Here is an 18419-nt window from a genome sequence, read left to right on the forward strand (position 1 = left end):
CACTGAAGGCATAAAAACTATGAATGAACACGTGTGGAGTTATGTACTTAACAAATAAGGTAAAATAACTGAATGTTTTGTATTCTTTACTTTACTTTACGCTTTTATCCAAAGCGACTTACAAGAGGAAGACACCAGCATTCATAGTTTAGTTTCTTCAAAATAGCCGCCTTTTGCTCTGGTTACTGCTTTCACACTCTTGGCATTCTCTCGATGAGCTTCAAGAGGTCGTCACTCCAACAGTCTTGAAGGAGTTCCCAGAGGTGTTTAGCACTTGTTGGGGTCCAGCTCACCCCAAACCATCTGGATTGGGTTCAGGTCCGGTGACTGTGGAGGCCAGGTCTCCACTTTTTGTTAAGTACAGAACTCCACATGTGATCATTCATAGTTTTGATGCCTTCAGTGAGAATCTACCAACGTAAATGGTCATGAACATAAAGAAAACACATTGAATGAGAAGGTGTTTCCAAACTTTTGGCCTGTACTGTACATTCACATAAAGCAGAAGTGTGAGTGAGCATGAGACTGTGGATCTGGAGCAGGGAACAAGAGAAGCTGCCTTGTTGCAGCTCTGTTGTTCGTGAGGGTGATGGTGTGAGGGAAGCAACTGTGTCCAAAGGTCCTGCATCGTTTGCCAGAGCACAGGCCTAGCAAGTGAGGAAGCAGACCCATAGTCAGAAGGTTGCCGGTTCGAATTCCCAACTGAGCAACGTCCTCACACACTGTTCACCAAGCGTGATGGGTTAAGAGCAGAGGACACATTTCGTTGTGTGCATCGAGTGCTGTGCTTCACAATGACAATCACCTCACCTTCAGAGGAAAGATTGTTGAAGATCTAACGGGATTCTTGATGTCTGTTTCATGTCACACGATCTGTGCATTTGGCTGAAAATGCTAATTTGAAGAATCTATTTCTAGTACTCACAACAAGTACTGAAAAGAATTATTGTATGTCACCAGCATGAACAAATGCACTGGGCAAATATATTCAGTACAATAATTTTACACTACTATCTATTTACTATTTTTTTATTCTCTTATGTAGCAAAGTGTTTTTGCACATTCTTTGGTTTGTCTGGTTCATATCTTGTACTTTTCTTCATCTGTATGTATGTAAGTGTTTATGCTCCTTAGATAAAGTTGCCTAGCTCTGTTGTGTAAGTGCCTGTGCAATGAAAATAAAGACGAACCAACTACTATTAATTTCATTGCAAGTGCTGCTTACACCTCGAGGCAAATGTACAAAAAGTTACCTCTCGTGCATTCCCAGTTGTGAACAGCATGCACATACCTGAGACCAATTAAAAGACCAGCGGACCTAATCCAGAAAGCTAGGGGTCAGTTAATTCCTTTTAATTAAACATGCTCATTGAGCAATTTCTTCTGGAAAAATAAAAGCCTTGGGGGGGGGGTTTAGTATTTCCTGTCCTTTTATGTCCTCTAGTTTCCCCCAGCAGGGAATGTCAGCTTTCGTATGATGAGCTACTTTCGTAGCTCATACTTTACTTTCGTATGATGAGCTACTTTTTAAAAATACAATAAAATGGCGATGCTTTTCTGATTAGATGATACCAAAATGCTTGTACATCTATACTGTATTTGTGTTATGATTGTTATATGATTATAAGATTGCTGCTAACCCGTAAAGCATCAGGCCATTTTGTGTGCTCTCACCATATAGAACTACGAGCATGGGTGTGAGTGAATATCGCAGTGCCCTGTGGTGTCCAGATGCGGTCGCATTGCAGACACACCCCAAGCATCTTGCTCTTGTGTTTAAGGCCTGCAGCCATGTGGCTCCAATTGAAAACAATGCAAATGTTCATCTGTATCAACCCTGAAACTCCTTCACTATTCGTCTCCATCTTTATGTAGGGATTGTCTCTGGTTAGGTTTAATTTCACAAACATAATGCAAACAAATTCTTTCCCATCTCCTCACAGGTGTCACATTTAATGTCATAGTGGGTGGTAGTAACCTAGTTGGTAACACACACGCTTATGAACCAGAAGACCCAGGTTCAAATCCCACTTACTACCATTGTGTCCCTGAGCAAGACACTTAACCCTAAGTTGCTCCAGGGGGGGACTGTCCCTGTAACTACTGATTGTAAGTCTCTCTGGATAAGGGCGTCTGATAAATGCTGTAAATGTAAATGTCATTCAGTTTGCCTGTCCGTGGTTTTAATGTTGTGGCTGATCAGCGTATATGCTGATCATATGGAATGTAGGAGCCAGGAATCAGTTGCTTTCCAGTTGGCGTTGTGACTCTACGCCGCTGTGCTGTAAAACCACCACAGGGGGGAGTTCTACCTCTCCGGATTCTGTAGCCAGATGGCAGCTCAGCTACAAGCACGATCAAGCAAGTCCTTACTATGGACCTAGTTGGCCTCAACTTGCAATCTCTCTGCAATGTCTACCAGAGATCGTAACATGTTTTGCCCCTAAAAAGGGGTAAAAATGTTGTGGGTTTTTCTGGTTTAAGCTGTTTCATAATGCTGGTTTGGTAACAGATCTGTTTTGCTTTGCCACCAGTTATGCAACTGCATTACTTTACCCACCTTTCCTGATTGTTCTTGTTTTATATTTATATAATATATTTAAAAATGTAATATATTTGCATTATGTTCATTCTTTGGTGTGTCCTTTTAAATTTTCTAGCAAATGCCTTAGTCGGCAAATTGATTTATCACTGACAGTCCAAGTTAAACTGTAACATAGGTATTACTATACTTTTAACATTTTCTCAGCAGTTGCATAATGGACTCTCCAGGGTTTTTTAACATTCATTATGTCTGTTCTCTTCAGATTATGTAGAAGACACCGCTGTTTGGTAATAATAGTTTTGTGCATCTGCTTCCATGGGGAACCTGGATTGATTCCCGGCGACCTCTGGTTTAGTTCACCCTGTGTTCACGTGAGATTATCGGTCCAAGCCTGTCAGGGTAGGAGGTCTGGCCATGTTAAATTGGCCCTTCAGTGATTGTAGGCCATCTAAGCCCCACGCACATTTATGCTCCTTACACTGTGCATCACAACTGTATTGATTCACCCTGTGCACATTTTCCCAGAATGTTCAATATTTTTCTCTCACCTCTCCTCAAAAGACTGTTCAAGAGGTTATCTGGTGCTCTCGATGTGTCTGTCTAGTGATCAACACACACTCTATGGCAGGCACTTAATAGGAATAACTTTTTTTGCAAAGAATTTGCAATGTTTCTTATTATTTGACAGAGCTTACTGCAATGGTTTCTTTATAACATACAATTGCTTAATGTGTAAGTATAAATACTTTTAACTCTACCAGTAGTAATGTTTAGTATCAATATATTATTATAAATGTGTAAAATACGTCAAATTTGCCTGTAGACTGCTACAGACATGGTATCCTGTGCAGACGTGGTATCTGAAGGTATTTCCACAGAGCCCACAGTGGACTTCAGTGCTCATCTGAATGTAGTGTTGTTTGTGTCATCCTCTTGTAAAGAACCTTATTTTTTAAATGAACTGCATTAAAGGTGAAACCTGACAGATGAACATGAACATGACATATGTCGGTGGAATTGTCTTTGCAACACTCGTTCAACTATTCTTGCAACGTGTTCAGCAGAACCGACTCAATTGTCCTGAAAACCTTTGCCCTTGCTGCCGACTAGCAGTTTTCGACTAGTTCTGGCAGGATGTCTCACTCTGTCTCCCTCCCGTTGTGGTTCTCATTTCTCATGAGTAAAGAAAAAAAGGAGTGTTGTAAGCCAGAGAAATGATCAACTTGTGCCCCATTTTCCTTTGGACACAGGCCAGTAGCATCCACAGTGCAGGCTGCAATGCATGCTGAACACAAATTACAGTATGTTAAGTGAAAGGGATTTTGTCATTGTGATACACGCATGGTGCACACAATGAAATTTATCCTCTGCATTTCACCCATCATTTTGTGAGCACTGGGCCCGGAGAGCAGTGAGTGGGGACGGCGTCTTGCTCAAGGGGACCTCAGTGGTACCTTGGCAGCTTTGGATGTTGATGAGCAGTTTTAGAAGTGCGTGGATGGAGGACTGGACGTCATTAGCTAGTGGTAAAGTGCACTGTGTGTGAACACTTCTAGTCCACCATTTCATCGGCTATCAAGACAATTGATGGGGAGCCTGCACGCAGCAACAGCCAAAATCTCTGGGGATCCGTCCACGAGATGTTGATCCTTGGCAGTCGGGATTTGATTCCACTGAGCAACAAGGTCGTTATGATGTCAAGCACTGATTGTTGATTTGGGCCAACTTGCAGACAGAACTCAAAGGTGTTTGAAGGTGCTGAAGACAGGGCATTGCGTAAATCTCTGTGCTAACTCTACTTCAGTAAGCAGATTGATTTTTCCACAGGTTCGTTGACATGCTACAATTAGGATATATAGGACTGTCTAGCTCAGCATTGTATGTTGCTGTCTTATGATATCACTGAAACCAAGGGTCCTTGCCAGACCAATGAAAATCACCCCAGTATTGAAAGAAGTGCCTCTCATTTGCTGTACCCATCCTTTGGACTCAAAAAAGCTAAAAAAAAAAAAAAAAAAAAAAAATCAATTGGTATAGCACATCCAGAGTACAGAGTTTACTGGTTACAACAAAAGCATAAAACCATATAATAATAATGATCTTGGTGCTGCTGACCTTCTGTGGGAAATGTTCGTGCCAGGCTACTTGGGTGAAACAGAGGTGACTAGACGACTAGGTGACTTGGTGGTAGATATCACAGTTTACACTTGTGGTCAGAACTTTACATGTGCTCACCATGGACATGAATGGCATTTTGGACCGTTTGAGCTGTACATTTTCTGGGGTCGAATGAGGGAGTCAGGCTTAACGCAATACCCTCTGACCTGCAACCTAATATTCCTTTTCAATAACACTTAGATGAGGGCAACCTCCAGCAAGAAAATTAAATGTTCTGATGCAGTTAGAATTAACCGTAAATATGTAAGATTTCACATAAATACATAAAACCAGAGAATGAATGTGACAAATTCATGTATGGGAAGCAATACGGTAGTTGGCTGATTTTCAGTTGGCTGGAGGAGGTGATGAAAGTGAATGATGCACAACCAACCCACTTTGTTTGTGGGTTCTCACTCGCATAGCACATCCTCGAGTTCCAGAAATGTCAATTGTGTGTTCTTGTTCTGCAAAATTGCACACAGTGTGCCAGTCTGTCTTTCACATTTACAATGTTCACACATTGACTCAACGGTATGGAAAGACCTTTGATGCGAAAGGTGATTTGCACAGAAAGAGAAAGCACTGCACGTACATAGTGCCTGTAATTGGGTCAACCACAACCTCAAACTGCAAAATGGATGAACCACAGTTTATGCTACACTACACTACCGGCAGTCATCTATTGCAGACTATATGAAGACAGCAAGTAAAACATTAATTGTAACTATATAAATTAACTTTCAAAACTGGTGTAGTGAGGTCTGCAAAAACATACAGTCCACGAACCTGATTTCAGTGTCTTGCATTTGTTAGATTGTTAAATAGGTTCATTATGTCAGGTTATAACCCGTAACGGCTGTCAGAACATATGCCCCCGCCACAGCCTTGTTTCCAGATTCAGCCAGTCAGGCTTTCTGTAGCGGCATCTGGCCTGTACCACGGCAAGTGTACTAATCTGGCTTTTCCATCTGAATGGTACTTGCTACATTCAGGTTTTCAGTCTGGCACAATCCATTTAAGACTGTTCTGGTGAAGTCGAACTGAGAAACCAGCGCATTCCTCAGTGTTGACAGTGGTTTATGATAATATTACAGTGACAATTATATTTTTATATAATAATTGTATGCATTTTTGTTTTCAAATCAAGTTGAGTGGCAAATTATAGCATTTGGAGGGGAGGAGCATAAGTAAAACCAGACAGATACCGGACCTCAGTGGACGTCAGATATAGGAACAGACCTGTAGGAAGTGTCCTGAAGTGCTTTGAAGTCCTCTGTTAGTGGTTGTGCTCATACCATCAGTCTAAAAACTCTGTTGGCAGGTAATACCATAAAAAAAAGCTGGGTACATATATATGTATGCACTCCACGTGAAACAATGTAAGGTTAAGGCAAATGGCGTAATTTGAGATGATCCTACCTCATGTGGCTGTAGCCATCACAAAGGACAAGAGAATGAGTTGAGTGCTGGCAAACCTCAAACCTATGGATGTCACATCCCTGCCCTTCTGCCTGCCACTAGTGGCCACTATTGGAGCAGGACGTTTACCTTGTTCTTCTCTCTTTGTTAGGTCCACCTGTTTCTCCCTGTTGTTTTAACTGTGCCTTGTTTGCCCTTCAACTTTTATATAGTGTCTTAGTTTCCATAGTGTACAGATTACACCAGTATTCGTGAGCTTTTGGGGCAGTTGGGGGTGTGTTTGACACTGACTGGAGGATTGTTCCTTGAGGACTGCTGTTATTGACCTGATGGAACCCTCGTTGTTGTGGGAAAGCCATTCAACCAGCCCCACAAAGGAAGAGAGGGCAGGGCTCAGCCCCTCAGCCAGCCACCCCAACAATTTCTACTCCTGACGCGACCACAACTGACCCTGAGAAGCCTCCCTGCACCAGATCCTACTCTCGCCTTTCTCTGTTCCTCTGGGAACAGGGTCGCCGGCACCAAACCCGGCACCTCATCCAATCGAGGCTATATCTGGGCTGCCTTTTTATTGTCTCTCCCCCGTGCCCTCCTGTAGAGAGGACCGTCTTCTCTGTACCAGTGCACCGACTGAGAACTCATATTTTTGGCTTCCGTAGTCCTTGCTTTGTCTCATCTGTGTGTATCATGGACAAGTTGTGTATTTCGAGCACCTTCCTTAGTATTTTCACAGCTGTAACAGCCCTAGTCCCTAGCTCATTGTGTAATTAATTAGTAGGGATCTCTAGTGTAAAGGAGAATCAAGAGAATACTTACCTTTTTACTTTTTTTCTAATGTGCAATTCAATTGATTTTACAGCAATAAACATGTGCGTGTGTTGTGTTCTTGAATATATCTAACAGAGTCTGGCAAAAATAGGCCAAAATGTGGATTAGCAAACATTTCGGAGCAGGAAGGGGCTGGTAGATTATAAAACGGGAATTAGGCAAGAGTTGGAATGCAGCACAGTCCTTAAGCATTTTGTTCTCCATTTGTACCGCAGATACATCGAATGAACGGTACATACAGACTAAATGCTTATTCAATTTTGCTTTGAACCAGGTAAACTTGAAGGGGATCATATAATTTCCCTTTAATGCTTCTCTGTAACGATGAAGAAGGCTGCCTTAACAGCAGTTGAACACAGGCCACTTTCACCAGGACCTTCCTCCTGCATTCAACACAAGTTAACCAAGAATTAGCCCAAATCATCGTGTTTCGGCCAGGCTATGAATAACGCATCGGTTTTGGCTGACACAAACTAATCTAAATGAGCTCTGAGTAGGATAGAATTGAATAGAATGCCTTTTACTGCCACTATACGCATGTGCGCATAGTAGAAAATAGAGCAGAAAATACAAATATACAAAAACACAATACAATAAGGGGCAGAAATTACAAGTGAATATGTGTGTGTGTGTGTGTGTGTGTGTGTGTGTGTGTGTGTGTGTGTATATATATATATATAGAGTACAGGCCAAAAGTTTGGGTATTCAATGTGTTTTCTTTATTTTCATGACCATTTATGTTGGTAGATTCTCACTGAAGGCATCAAAACTATGAATGAACACATGTGGAGTTCTGTACTTAACAAAAAAAGGTGAAATAACTGAACATGTTTTATATTCTAATTTCTTCAAAATAGCCGCCTTTTGCTCTGGTTACTGCTTTGCACACTCTTGGCATTCTCTCGATGAGCTTCAAGAGGTCGTCACCTGAAATGGTTCTCCAACAGTCTTGAAGGAGTTCCCAGAGGTGTTTAGCACTTGTTGGGGTCCAACTCACCCCAAACCATCTGGATTGGGTTCAGGTCCGGTGACTGTGGAGGCCAGGTCTCCACTTTTTGTTAACTACATAACTCCACATGTGTTCATTCATAGTTTTGATGCCTTCCGTGAGAATCTACCAACGTAAATGGTCATGAAAATAAAGAAAACACGTTGAATGAGAAGGTGCGTCCAAACTTTTGGCCTGTACTGTATTTATACATATTTAATAGTAAAGGAGATTACTTTGCTTAATTCCACTCCTCTGTCCAGGTTGCCAAACTTTCGAACACACCTTAACCTTTAAAAAAAAACAAAAAAAAAAAAAACGTTAATTAAGAATCGCGACGGTCATTTAGTTGTGACGTCAGAAGACTGATTTCTTATCCGCTGCTCTGATGCGAACGTGTCGCACGTACCGCCGTGATCACGCACCGGGTCCCGCTTTTGCGCACACGCATCAAAAAATAATAGTCATAAAAAGAAAAGATAGTCAAAAAAAAGAACCCGGCTCGCATTCGGGCTTTTGTCGCCGGAAGTAGAATGAAAGCGCAGGTTGAACCGCGGCGGGAGGCCGGTGGCCGGTGCCGCCCGCCGCGTTACGTGTCCGGCCGCACGTTTCCTTCTCGGGCGGCCGGGGTTAATGTGTCAGCGCCGCGCACGTTTCTGGCCCGCTTGTGAAATGCTCCGTGGACGGGCGGAGGGTGCCGGGTGTCGCCCCGGGGAGGGACCTTGGCTCGCCGCGGCTATAAAAGCGCGGAGCCAGCTGGAAACATGGACAGGCGGAGGGCGTCGCAATGGGGGTCGCGTACAGCGTGGGCGAGTGAGTTGCTGCTGCTTTATTACTATTATTATTTCTACTACTTCTACTATTATTATTATTAAGGCAACTAATAAAATGGTTGACCCTTTATCTTACAGGGTGGACCACCTTTACACTTTCTTCGTCCAGTGGTCGCCGGATATCTACAACCGAGACAGCACGGAGCAGAGCTTTCTGGTCGTGAAGGACCCAGGAACTGGACCCAGGAACTGGGAGGTGAGGGGGGAGAAACGTGCTTCGTAGCCGAATCGTTTCGGCCATTCCTGCCTCCTGTGTTTAGTCTGAAACCTGAATCGTGGGGTCGGTTCACGCAGCCACGCCCCCTCCGTCATGCGGGTCAACACACACACACACACACACACACACACACACACCTGCAGACACAGGCCTTCAGTTGGTAAATTAAGATCACACACTGAAATCTTGTGGCTGTGGCCCATATCTGGCTACGGACCACCCCAATCTGGCAACTTCCTGCCTTTTCTGGGGGGGTGAGAGCACTCCGCCGGTCTCCTACACACGAGAACAACCCTGACCGGGGAACTTTAAGCCATCGTGTGAAGCACGTATTTAGACACCAGATTATCACCACGTTTCTGCCGCCAGAAACCGAGGGCAATGGCAGGCAATATTACGGTCATCTACATGAGTAAGAACGGCAAGGGGCCATATGTAGAGGTAGGCTTTACTCATGAAAGGGCATAATTTTCCAAGCAGAATTTATTGCACATGACGGTGACCAAAGGAACACCTTTTTCGTTTAGTCAAAACACATAGGTTTGTGCACTTTAAAATAACGGCAAAATAATTTCATGGCATGTCACATGCCAGTACTATATCAATCACTCTAGGGTGGTAGTAGCCTAGTGGGTAACACACTCGCCTATGAACCAGAAGACCCAGGTTCAAATCCCACTTACTACCATTGTGTCCCTGAGCAAGACACTTATTCCTAAATTGCTCCAGGGGGGGACTGTCCCTGTAACTACTGACTGTAAGTCGCTCTGGATAAGGGCGTCTGATAAATGCTGTAAATGTAAATCAAAGACGTATGTAAAGATGAAGTAGATGAAGTGTTCATTTGTTGCAACAAAACACACAACATATTAGAATTGTATAGAATAGCATGAAATCAAAATATAATTTAATTTGCAGTTAAATGTAAAATCAACTCTGGACTGAAAGGGAACAGAGAATAATTTTTTTTTTTGTCTATACAGTAAATGCTTTTGATTTACGTGACCATTCACTTAAATGTATTTTTTGCAACCTGTCTTCCCTAGATCCTTATTAAAGATGAAAAGCGGAGACAGAGCATCTGTTTCTCTCTGGAGGGCGAAGAACCTGATGATCTACTGCCGGTGCTGAGGGACCCAAGCCTCATACTAGGAGACCACCATCTTGAAACCGTGTGTAATACTTTTCTAGTGATTTGTCCGACTTTCTGGAGACCGGTTTGTAGAATTCAGACTGAATGCTTTTGTGCCCGCAGTTGGTGAAACACTTGCCTGCACGGATACAGGTATATTCATGGCGTCTGGTGTACAGTACTGCCGAGCACGGCACAAGCCTGAAGACCCTCTACAGGAGAATGGCCAGCATAGACAGTCCGGTTCTCCTGGCTATTAAAGACATGGACAACCAGGTAATTAGCATTTATAAAATCAGGATATGTTGCAGGATGTTCAATAGAAATTTCAGTAGGGCATCAGTAATAAAATAAGTTACCCCAAATCATACAGAAAGATTGTTCACAATGTACAATGTCAACATCAATTTATTGGTTTATTTCTTTAAACAAATTAGGTGTTTGGGGCCTTCTCATCGCACCCATTCAGGGTGAGTGAATGCTGCTATGGCACAGGAGAGACCTTCCTCTACAGCTTCAGTCCAAACTTTAACATCTTCAGATGGAGTGGTGAAAACTACTACTTTGTGAAAGGCTTCCTTGATTCTCTACAGATGGGTGCAGGAGGGTGAGTATTCACTTGTAGGCCTTTACAGTGCCATTAAAGTGAACGAGCGTGAGTGGAAAGTGTTTGTGGTCTCCTGCAGGGGGCGCTTTGGCCTCTGGCTGGATGCTGACCTGAACCGGGGCTCAAGCTACTCTTGCCATACCTTCCACAACCAGCCTCTGTCACCTCATCACGACTTCACTGTGCAGGAGCTGGAAGCTTGGACCTTTGAGTGAAAAGTAGTAGAACAGGAAAAGCAATATTTTGGTTTAAACGTTTCTTTCTCATGGACAGACCTTTGACTAGTTTACACCTGTGTTGAATCCCCTTTGGGTTTTGGTTTTTTTTCAACTTGTTCCACCACGTTGCAGCAGCTCTGAAGCCATCTTGGCGCCTGTGAAGTTGTTTTACATGTTGTGTTCAAGAAATGCGTTTCAGGGCACAAGATTGATTTGAAATGGAGAGTTAGCGATGTGTACATTTTGCTTTGCTTTTATTTTTATATATTTTATCTTACTGTATTTATTTGTACATTTTGGTACATTTGTCGTTACAGTGCAGGCACTGTCTCCAAATAAACAGAACTTTTTGTTACATGCCTTGTCCATCGTTTCATGAGAATTAAGGCACAATCAAAAGACAATCTTCTATATGTTAGATTGTTCTGTTTTGACCTGTTAAATAAATGTGCTAGAATGAAAGTGAAGTGATTGTCACATGTGATACACAGCAGAACAGCACACAGTGAAATTTGTCCTCTGCATTTATCCCATCATCCTGAGTGAGCAGTGGGCACCATGACAGCCGCCCGGGGAGCAGTGTGTGGGGACGGTGCTTTGCTCAGTGGCACCTTGGCAGATCGGGATTCGAACCGGCAACCTCCTGATTACGGGGCCGCTTGTTTAACTGCTAGGCCACCACTGGATCTCTGGAAGATCTCCTTTGCTTGTAATTCTCTGGTTTTACTTAATAGTATGGAGTACAAATCATAAACCCTTCCCTATGTAGTAAAGATTTGTCAATATGTGTTTTATAATGTCCTGTCTTATGTTTGCATGCAATTTTCATGCCAAATTACCTTATGTTTGGCTTTTTAGTTGTGTTTATTCAGCATTTGCACATCTTCTTTTGCGGATTTTCAGATTCTTTACGAAGATAATAAATCCTGAAATTGTTATGGGGAAAAATGTTCTAACATCAAATGGAAGAAGGAGCTCAAAACATGTATACAACGTTGTATAAACACTGGTATACAACGGTTACCACTTAGGTAAAGCAAGCTGGAACACTCTTAATAAATTATGAGGGCTGTTGTCAAGGAAAATCTGTATTTGAATAGGTGTTGTTGATTAACTGCACCCCACATCCATACTCGGTCACCCTTCCTGTTCACAGATAACGAACCTTCCGCCTTTTTAAAGAGAAATGAAACTGAAAGCACCAGCAGTGTGCCGGTGGGATTTATGCAGGCCGGCACAATTCATGCTGCACGTGTGAGGAGTACTTCGGCGCGTTGTAGTCCTTGCACTTCGGCTATCATGAGACCTTTACCACAAAATACGATGATCCTCTACACAACTAAAAACTGCGATGAGCCATATGTACAGGTGTGTTGGGATACTTTAGCAAAAAAAAAAAAAGGAAAATTAAATAGTTTTTCTGATTCCATGTTTTTCACTGAAGTTCTACATTATAAAATATGACTTTCACTCATATAAAGCAAGCGTTCAAAAGAGAAAGGCAGTGAATGAATGTGATTGTTGTCTTTTCTAGATCATCACTGTTGGAGAACAGGACAGGCAGGGCGTCTGTAGCTATGAGGATGAAGAACCTGACGTCCTACAGCCAAAACTGAAAAATCCAAGCCACATATTAGAAGACCACCATATTGAAAGCGTGAGTGTTTATTTTTAGAGAATGCAGACAAACCCTAATCAGATTTTCCGATTTCTGCTGAGACTAAATGTTCATACGCCGCCAATGTCAGATGTATACAGAAGAGGATTGTGGGACTTGTCATTCTTGTGTATATTGGGTTTGGAATTATGATAGATTACATAACTTGATAGGTAAGAGCTTGACACAGAATTGTTTTACGATATTATACCTGTTGCAGTGACAGATGAATGTGTGTTTAATGACTTGCACCATGTCATGTTTGACCTAATATGAGCATCACTGCACTCAGTTGGATAGTTCAATATGGAAATTAGTTTAAGATGCATGGATATGGAGGATAAGACTTTTAGAGGTAAGTCATAACCTGAATATAATTTCATTGACACTAAAATGTCATCACTCTTTGGAATTCAACCTGCCAGTGATGCTAAGTGGGTGCTTTTTTGAAACTAATGTCAAGAAGCATCTAAATTCATATCAGGAAGGTGATTTTTTTGAGATACTGAAATGTATTCTATTTTATGTAGTGTTTCTGTTATGGAGACCTGTGCAACTGCTACAATGACCATTTTGCCCCCACATACTCCAATTGTTATCTGTGTATGAGTATATATGGGGATTAACTGTTGTTAAAGTCCCAGCTAATGGTAACAAGGTAATGAAACAAAGAGTGGAGCCACAAAGTTCATTTATTCGAGCAAAAGCAGAGTTACAGATATGAATTCATCCAGGGCGCAGCCAAACAGAAACCATTGGATGATACCATGTTTCATTAGTTACAGGGGGGATTGTCTGATGGTTGGCTGTTGTGCCCAATACTGGCGATCTGTCTGTACGAACAGTGTATGTATGGAATTGGAGTTATCGTGAATTTGAGGGAATCTTGTTTATTATCTTGTTGGGGGAAGGATTTTGATCTTGTTGTTTCAGTAGTAGTAGTAGTTAGACTTTTCATGTGGTGGAAAATGTGTGCATAGTTTTTTCTTTTTTTTGATTTATGCCTCCTCTCTTGGCCGTCCTTCACAGTTACATTCACTGGGAAACTTTTGTTTTGTGTTCTCACTGTTGACATAATTCCTGTTCTGCACAGTTTGGTTGCATGTGTTCGTTTTGCCACAGTCTCCTTATGGTGATCAGTTGTATGGAGCCTCACTGTAATTATGAACTGTATAAGCATTTCATTTTTTCCATTCCTGCAGTTGGTGAAACACTTGCCTGCACGGATACAGGTACATTCATGGCGCCTGGTGTACAGTACTGCCGAGCACGGCACAAGCCTGAAGACCCTCTACAGGAGAATGGCCAGCATAGACAGTCCGGTTCTCCTGGCTATCAAAGACATGGACAACCAGGTAATTATTATTCTGAAGTTTCTGCTGTGCACCAGTGAGCCATAACATTATATCCACGTATGTAATACTGAACATGTCCCACCTTTACTTCCAACCAATCGAGGCATTGATTCCAGTAGACCTTGAAAAAATATTATGTGATATCTGGAACAAAGACAGATCAGTAGCAGGTGTTTTAAGTATTATAAATTATATGAATAAGTCCTGTTTGGATATTTTGGAGGTCAAGTCAAACTCTCAAACCATTCCTGAGCCATTTTTTTTGCAGTGTAGCAGGGAACATTATCTTGTTGAAAGAGACCACTGCTTTCAGGGAATATCATTTCCATGGTGGAGCATTTCCCAACATTGCTTCTGTCAGCTTGCCTTCTTAGCTGTGGCTGTTCGGTGTGTATTATACATTTAGGGATACATACCCGTATGACTCTTAACACGTTCTCGTCAAACACTTGCAGCTTTATCCTAGATGTACTGGACAGTGCATCTCAGCGACAACTTCTGTATCAATAGCAGGTTTTTGGAGCCTTCTCATCACACCCATTCAGGGTGAGTGAATGCTGCTATGGGACGGGGGAGACTTTCCTCTACACCTTCAGTCCACATTTTAGCATCTTTAGGTGGAGCGGAGAAAATTGCTACTTCGTGAAAGGCTTCCTTGATTCTCTACAGATGGGCGGAGGGGGGTGAGTATTCAGCAAATCACACTGATTACACGAAAAACACCCTGTGCACCGTCATGTCTGTGTCTTGTTTCCTGCAGGGGGCGCTTTGGCCTCTGGCTGGATGCTGACTTGCACCAGGGTTCAAGCTTCTCTTGCCATACCTTCCACAATGTACCGCTGTTGCCCCATCATGATTTTACAGTGCAGGAGCTTGAAGTGTGGACTTTTGAGTACAGCAAACCTGCATTGGTGTAAAAGTGTCAGTTTCAAAAGGTACATAAATATGGCTTTAAACCAGGTGCCTGTGTTAACACTAAGGCATCACTTGTGATTCTGTTTGACTCACAGAAATGCATCGGTCCTTTTTATATGTATTACATTGCTCGTGGTGTTTAACTGTGGAGAATGTGCCAGAATGTGCTCATTAAAACCCTAACTCAGTCAGAATCAAATGGCCATTAATAGCCCAATAATGAAAATGGCAGACATCTCATATGAAAATCAAAAAAACTTCTCCTATGTTAATGGGCTATGTTAATGGACTAGCATGTCAAACCGTATAGCAGGTTCACAACCATTCAAAATGTGTCACCTTTGCTCAAGGAACCTGTATTATTATTAGATTATCCCTTTAAAAAGCTGAACATGTAGAAATAAAGAAAATAAAGAGAGGATTGTGGGACAGTGGTGGCCTAGTAGATAAGATTGTGGATGTAGGTTAAATTCCACTAAACAGTCTGTTACCTGGGCACCCTACTGCCTACTGCTTGACTGGGTGACATTCTGAGGTCACATTTTGTTATGTGCACTGTATGTTGTAGGGCTGCAACTAACAATTATTTTTTTTTTTTTGCTCTGTTCTGTCTATGAGGTGCCGAACTCTGCAGGTATCAGTGCACTCTGCACTCAACTAAAGTCCTTTTTTTAAATAATCCATTACGAATCAATTATGAAATTTGTTGCCAACTCTTGTAGTATTAGATTTGTATCTAGTACGTTGTGCCTTCAAACCAATCACAAATAGTAATTGTAGTTAAATTATAATAGTTTATTCCCTCATTCTTTCTCACACTTGCTGGTTCCTGACCATGGCCTCAGCTCCACGAAACTGGTGTTTCTCAACCCCTGTTCTGATCCCGTGTTGCCATCTGTTGCTTGAACTGAGATTTCCCCCTGCCGTGACCCCTTTTTACATGCTGATTTCTGCCCGAGTTCCGTGCTGCGAGTGCAGTACCTCCAGAGTCCCATGCCGCATTCCACCTTCATGCTCCCTGATGTCCTGCTACGCTGCAGTCTGCTCTGCTTCCTTGTGCCGAGTTGCTTACTGTCACATACAATGGGCTTTGACAGCCCCACACTTTGACCCTTTCCGCACACAAGGAAACACTCCACTAAAAAACTTGGGGCACAAAAAAAAAGCGACCCCCTTCCAGGGCAGATTGAGCCTGCAATGGGTTTTATTTCCTCTCCCCTGTTGCAAATGACTTTCACTTTTTTATGTTGTGTTGAGTCTATGTGCTTATGTTGCCTAGGTGTTTTTTTTTCCTCTCTCTTCATGTAACCCCCGCCTGCTTTTCTGATCTTATCCCTTATCTTCCTGACATGTCCACCCCCCCTAATGTGGTACTGTGTTGTGCATATGTATGGTCGGGTATGGCCAGACTTTTCAGTACTACTTGTTACTGTTGACATGGTATATTGCAGCAGCAATAAAGGGTTCATCATTATAATCCTCATCATCCTTTGTCCTTTCTGTGCAAACTACATGGTGTCATATATCACAGAGGCACTGATACATTTACATTTATGGCATCTGGAAGACGCCTTTATCCAGAGAGACTTACAACGTGCTTCCATGTTCCCATCAATGAAGTAGTCAGTTCTGGTTCACTTGGAATCCAACCATGAATACAATAATTTTATTTCACTCTGTTGTGGTTTATTCTTGCATAAGTCAGACTATGGGAAAGTTACAAGTATTCTCTAAAGAGGACGGTCTTAAGATGCCATTTGAAAATACTCAGTGACTGTGCTGTTCTGACCTCGAGGAGAAGTTCATTCCACCACCGAGGGGCCAAGACAGGGACGTGTGTCTTCCTCATACATTCAGCGGTGGAGGGACCAGGCGATCAGTACTGGAAGGTCGGAGAGTGCGAGGTGCAGTGCGTGGTGCAATCAATGAGCCAAAGGGGTTTAAATGTTTAAAAGTTTTTTTTAATGAAATATTTCACAGTTTGTGTGATTATTAAGCTTGGTGTGGCAATCATTAAACAAGGGGCCAACAAATCAACAGCACTTTAGCGCCACCTTGAGATAGTTTAACAAACTAAAATGCTGCTAACAAAACTGTGTTCAACTAGCCAAAACCTCTGTATGATGTATATGATTTGAAGTTTAATGTTTAACATCCTTAGATAGGTTTGCTGAGTTTTAAGCAAATGTTAAGTGCTCTGGACAAGTTGCACTATGAAATTTGAAGCCCTCAATAATAACAGAATCACATATCTCTATGTCCTCAGTCTTGGACTCCTAATGAATATCAGTAAAAAAAAAAAAAACAAAAAAAAAAAACAAAAAAAATAATATTTATTCATTTAATATCTGCAACATTTTTTCATGTATATTTTTGAAGAAATTAAATGAATTACCTGGTGCATGTTTGATGTCTGCTGCTTTGAAGTACACTGTCTGATCATAATTTCAATTTCAGACATTAGTTTCACACCGTGAGAGAGCACTGCCCAAAACAAAAGATGTGCATACACCAAGAATTCATGAAATCTTCTGCCTGATCACTACTCATATATTTAAAAACTAAATCACAGATGGAGCATCGGTGTCCACTATTACAATTATACCATTAATAGATCTCAAAACTAGTATATTTTTATGTGGCAAAAAGAGGAGAATAAAATCTTCACAGTGATCTATTGACCAACACATGGACCACAAAGTGTGATTTCACTAAAGAATTCAATGGCTCTGAAAAATATTTGTTGTACACGTTGGGACATTTATGGTGTTCTTCGAATGAACTTACAGTCTAGCGGCTTGAAGTGGCACATGAGCAGCCTTCCTTCGCAGTCCACGTTTCTGAGATTTCCTGCCTCTTCCACTGCCACTTCATAAGACCTCCTCAGTGCACATTTCAATCTGTTGGTCTTATAAAAAAATAATAATACAACCGGCATGTTTATTAACTCCATAGCAGTTAAGAACACTTCAACACACATCTACAGCTCAGTCTTACGCTGGTGGACACAGTGTGGTAGAGCTCGGCATTCTGCGCCAAGGCCCACACGCTTCTGCGAGGCGTCCCTAGCAATTCTGCGTGGTACATCCTAACACGTCCTCCACCGTCATACATCACATATTCCTCAAACGCAGGGTCTCGACTCAATATTGCCGGCCACCTGCAAACCAACGAACACCGCCGATAGCCAGGAACATTCGGGCTCCCACCAAATGTCTGGCAGTGATTTAGAAAACAAAAGCCGGGCAGTCACCAGGGTCTTCTGGGTGTTTTTACTACCACAAGACTGCCGAGGGGCAGCGCGGGGTCGGTTCTGCAGAGCCTGCCTCCATCCACAGGGCCCATCCTGCTCGACAAGACGCCACACGCGAGGGTGCGAGGAGGTCAGAGGTCGCAGTTCACCTTTAACGGCTGCAAATTCGGGTGGGGAAAAAAAACCCTGTTTAGCAAACGAAATATTGACAGAAAACTCTAAAAAAAATTACAGCCAACGTTCCATTGTGGAATATTCTCTCAAAAAAAAAAAAAGAAAAAGAAGAACATCT

The 18419-nt window shown here is 42.2% G+C and overlaps 3 protein-coding genes across 3 annotated transcripts; 2 read left to right on the forward strand and 1 right to left on the reverse strand.

Moving 5' to 3' along the window:
* Positions 1–8606: 8606 nt before the first annotated feature.
* Positions 8607–11302, forward strand: ncoa7a (nuclear receptor coactivator 7a). The gene is made up of 6 exons (XM_028981499.1): positions 8607–8753; positions 8852–8969; positions 10037–10162; positions 10246–10398; positions 10560–10729; positions 10809–11302. The coding sequence occupies exons 1-6, from the start codon at positions 8728–8730 to the stop codon at positions 10942–10944; spliced, it is 729 nt and encodes a 242-aa protein (XP_028837332.1). The 5' UTR covers positions 8607–8727; the 3' UTR covers positions 10945–11302.
* Positions 11303–12172: 870 nt separating this feature from the next.
* On the forward strand, positions 12173–16180 carry LOC114790924 (nuclear receptor coactivator 7-like). The gene is made up of 5 exons (XM_028981361.1): positions 12173–12315; positions 12482–12604; positions 13807–13959; positions 14470–14642; positions 14720–16180. The coding sequence occupies exons 1-5, from the start codon at positions 12247–12249 to the stop codon at positions 14874–14876; spliced, it is 675 nt and encodes a 224-aa protein (XP_028837194.1). The 5' UTR covers positions 12173–12246; the 3' UTR covers positions 14877–16180.
* A 686-nt stretch (positions 16181–16866) lies between these two features.
* On the reverse strand, positions 16867–18381 carry LOC114791065 (zinc finger CW-type PWWP domain protein 2-like). Its single transcript, XM_028981587.1, has 5 exons — positions 18128–18381; positions 17872–18034; positions 17662–17782; positions 17270–17358; positions 16867–17150 (listed from the first exon to the last, which is right to left on the reverse strand). The coding sequence occupies exons 1-5, from the start codon at positions 18217–18219 to the stop codon at positions 17052–17054; spliced, it is 564 nt and encodes a 187-aa protein (XP_028837420.1). The 5' UTR covers positions 18220–18381; the 3' UTR covers positions 16867–17051.
* Between the last annotated feature and the right edge of the window lie 38 nt (positions 18382–18419).

Source organism: Denticeps clupeoides, chromosome 5 (genome assembly GCF_900700375.1).
Source record: "Denticeps clupeoides chromosome 5, fDenClu1.1, whole genome shotgun sequence".
Lineage (NCBI taxonomy): Eukaryota > Metazoa > Chordata > Actinopteri > Clupeiformes > Denticipitidae > Denticeps > Denticeps clupeoides.

Coding starts and splice junctions, on each gene's coding strand:
- ncoa7a (XM_028981499.1), top strand. CDS start 8,728: ATGGGGGTCGCGTACAGCGTGGGCGA. Junction 10,163..10,245: donor GAGACCACCATCTTGAAACC/GTGTGTAATACT, acceptor TTGTGCCCGCAG/TTGGTGAAACACTTGCCTGC. Junction 10,730..10,808: donor CTACAGATGGGTGCAGGAGG/GTGAGTATTCAC, acceptor GGTCTCCTGCAG/GGGGCGCTTTGGCCTCTGGC.
- LOC114790924 (XM_028981361.1), top strand. CDS start 12,247: ATGAGACCTTTACCACAAAATACGATGATCCTCTACACAACTAAAAAC. Junction 12,316..12,481: donor GCGATGAGCCATATGTACAG/GTGTGTTGGGAT, acceptor TGTCTTTTCTAG/ATCATCACTGTTGGAGAACA. Junction 12,605..13,806: donor AAGACCACCATATTGAAAGC/GTGAGTGTTTAT, acceptor CCATTCCTGCAG/TTGGTGAAACACTTGCCTGC.
- LOC114791065 (XM_028981587.1), bottom strand. CDS start 18,219: ATGGGCCCTGTGGATGGAGGCAGGCTCTGCAGAACCGACCCCGCGCTG. Junction 18,035..18,127: donor AAAACACCCAGAAGACCCTG/GTGACTGCCCGG, acceptor GTTGGTTTGCAG/GTGGCCGGCAATATTGAGTC. Junction 17,359..17,661: donor CCACTTCAAGCCGCTAGACT/GTAAGTTCATTC, acceptor TGTTTTGGGCAG/TGCTCTCTCACGGTGTGAAA.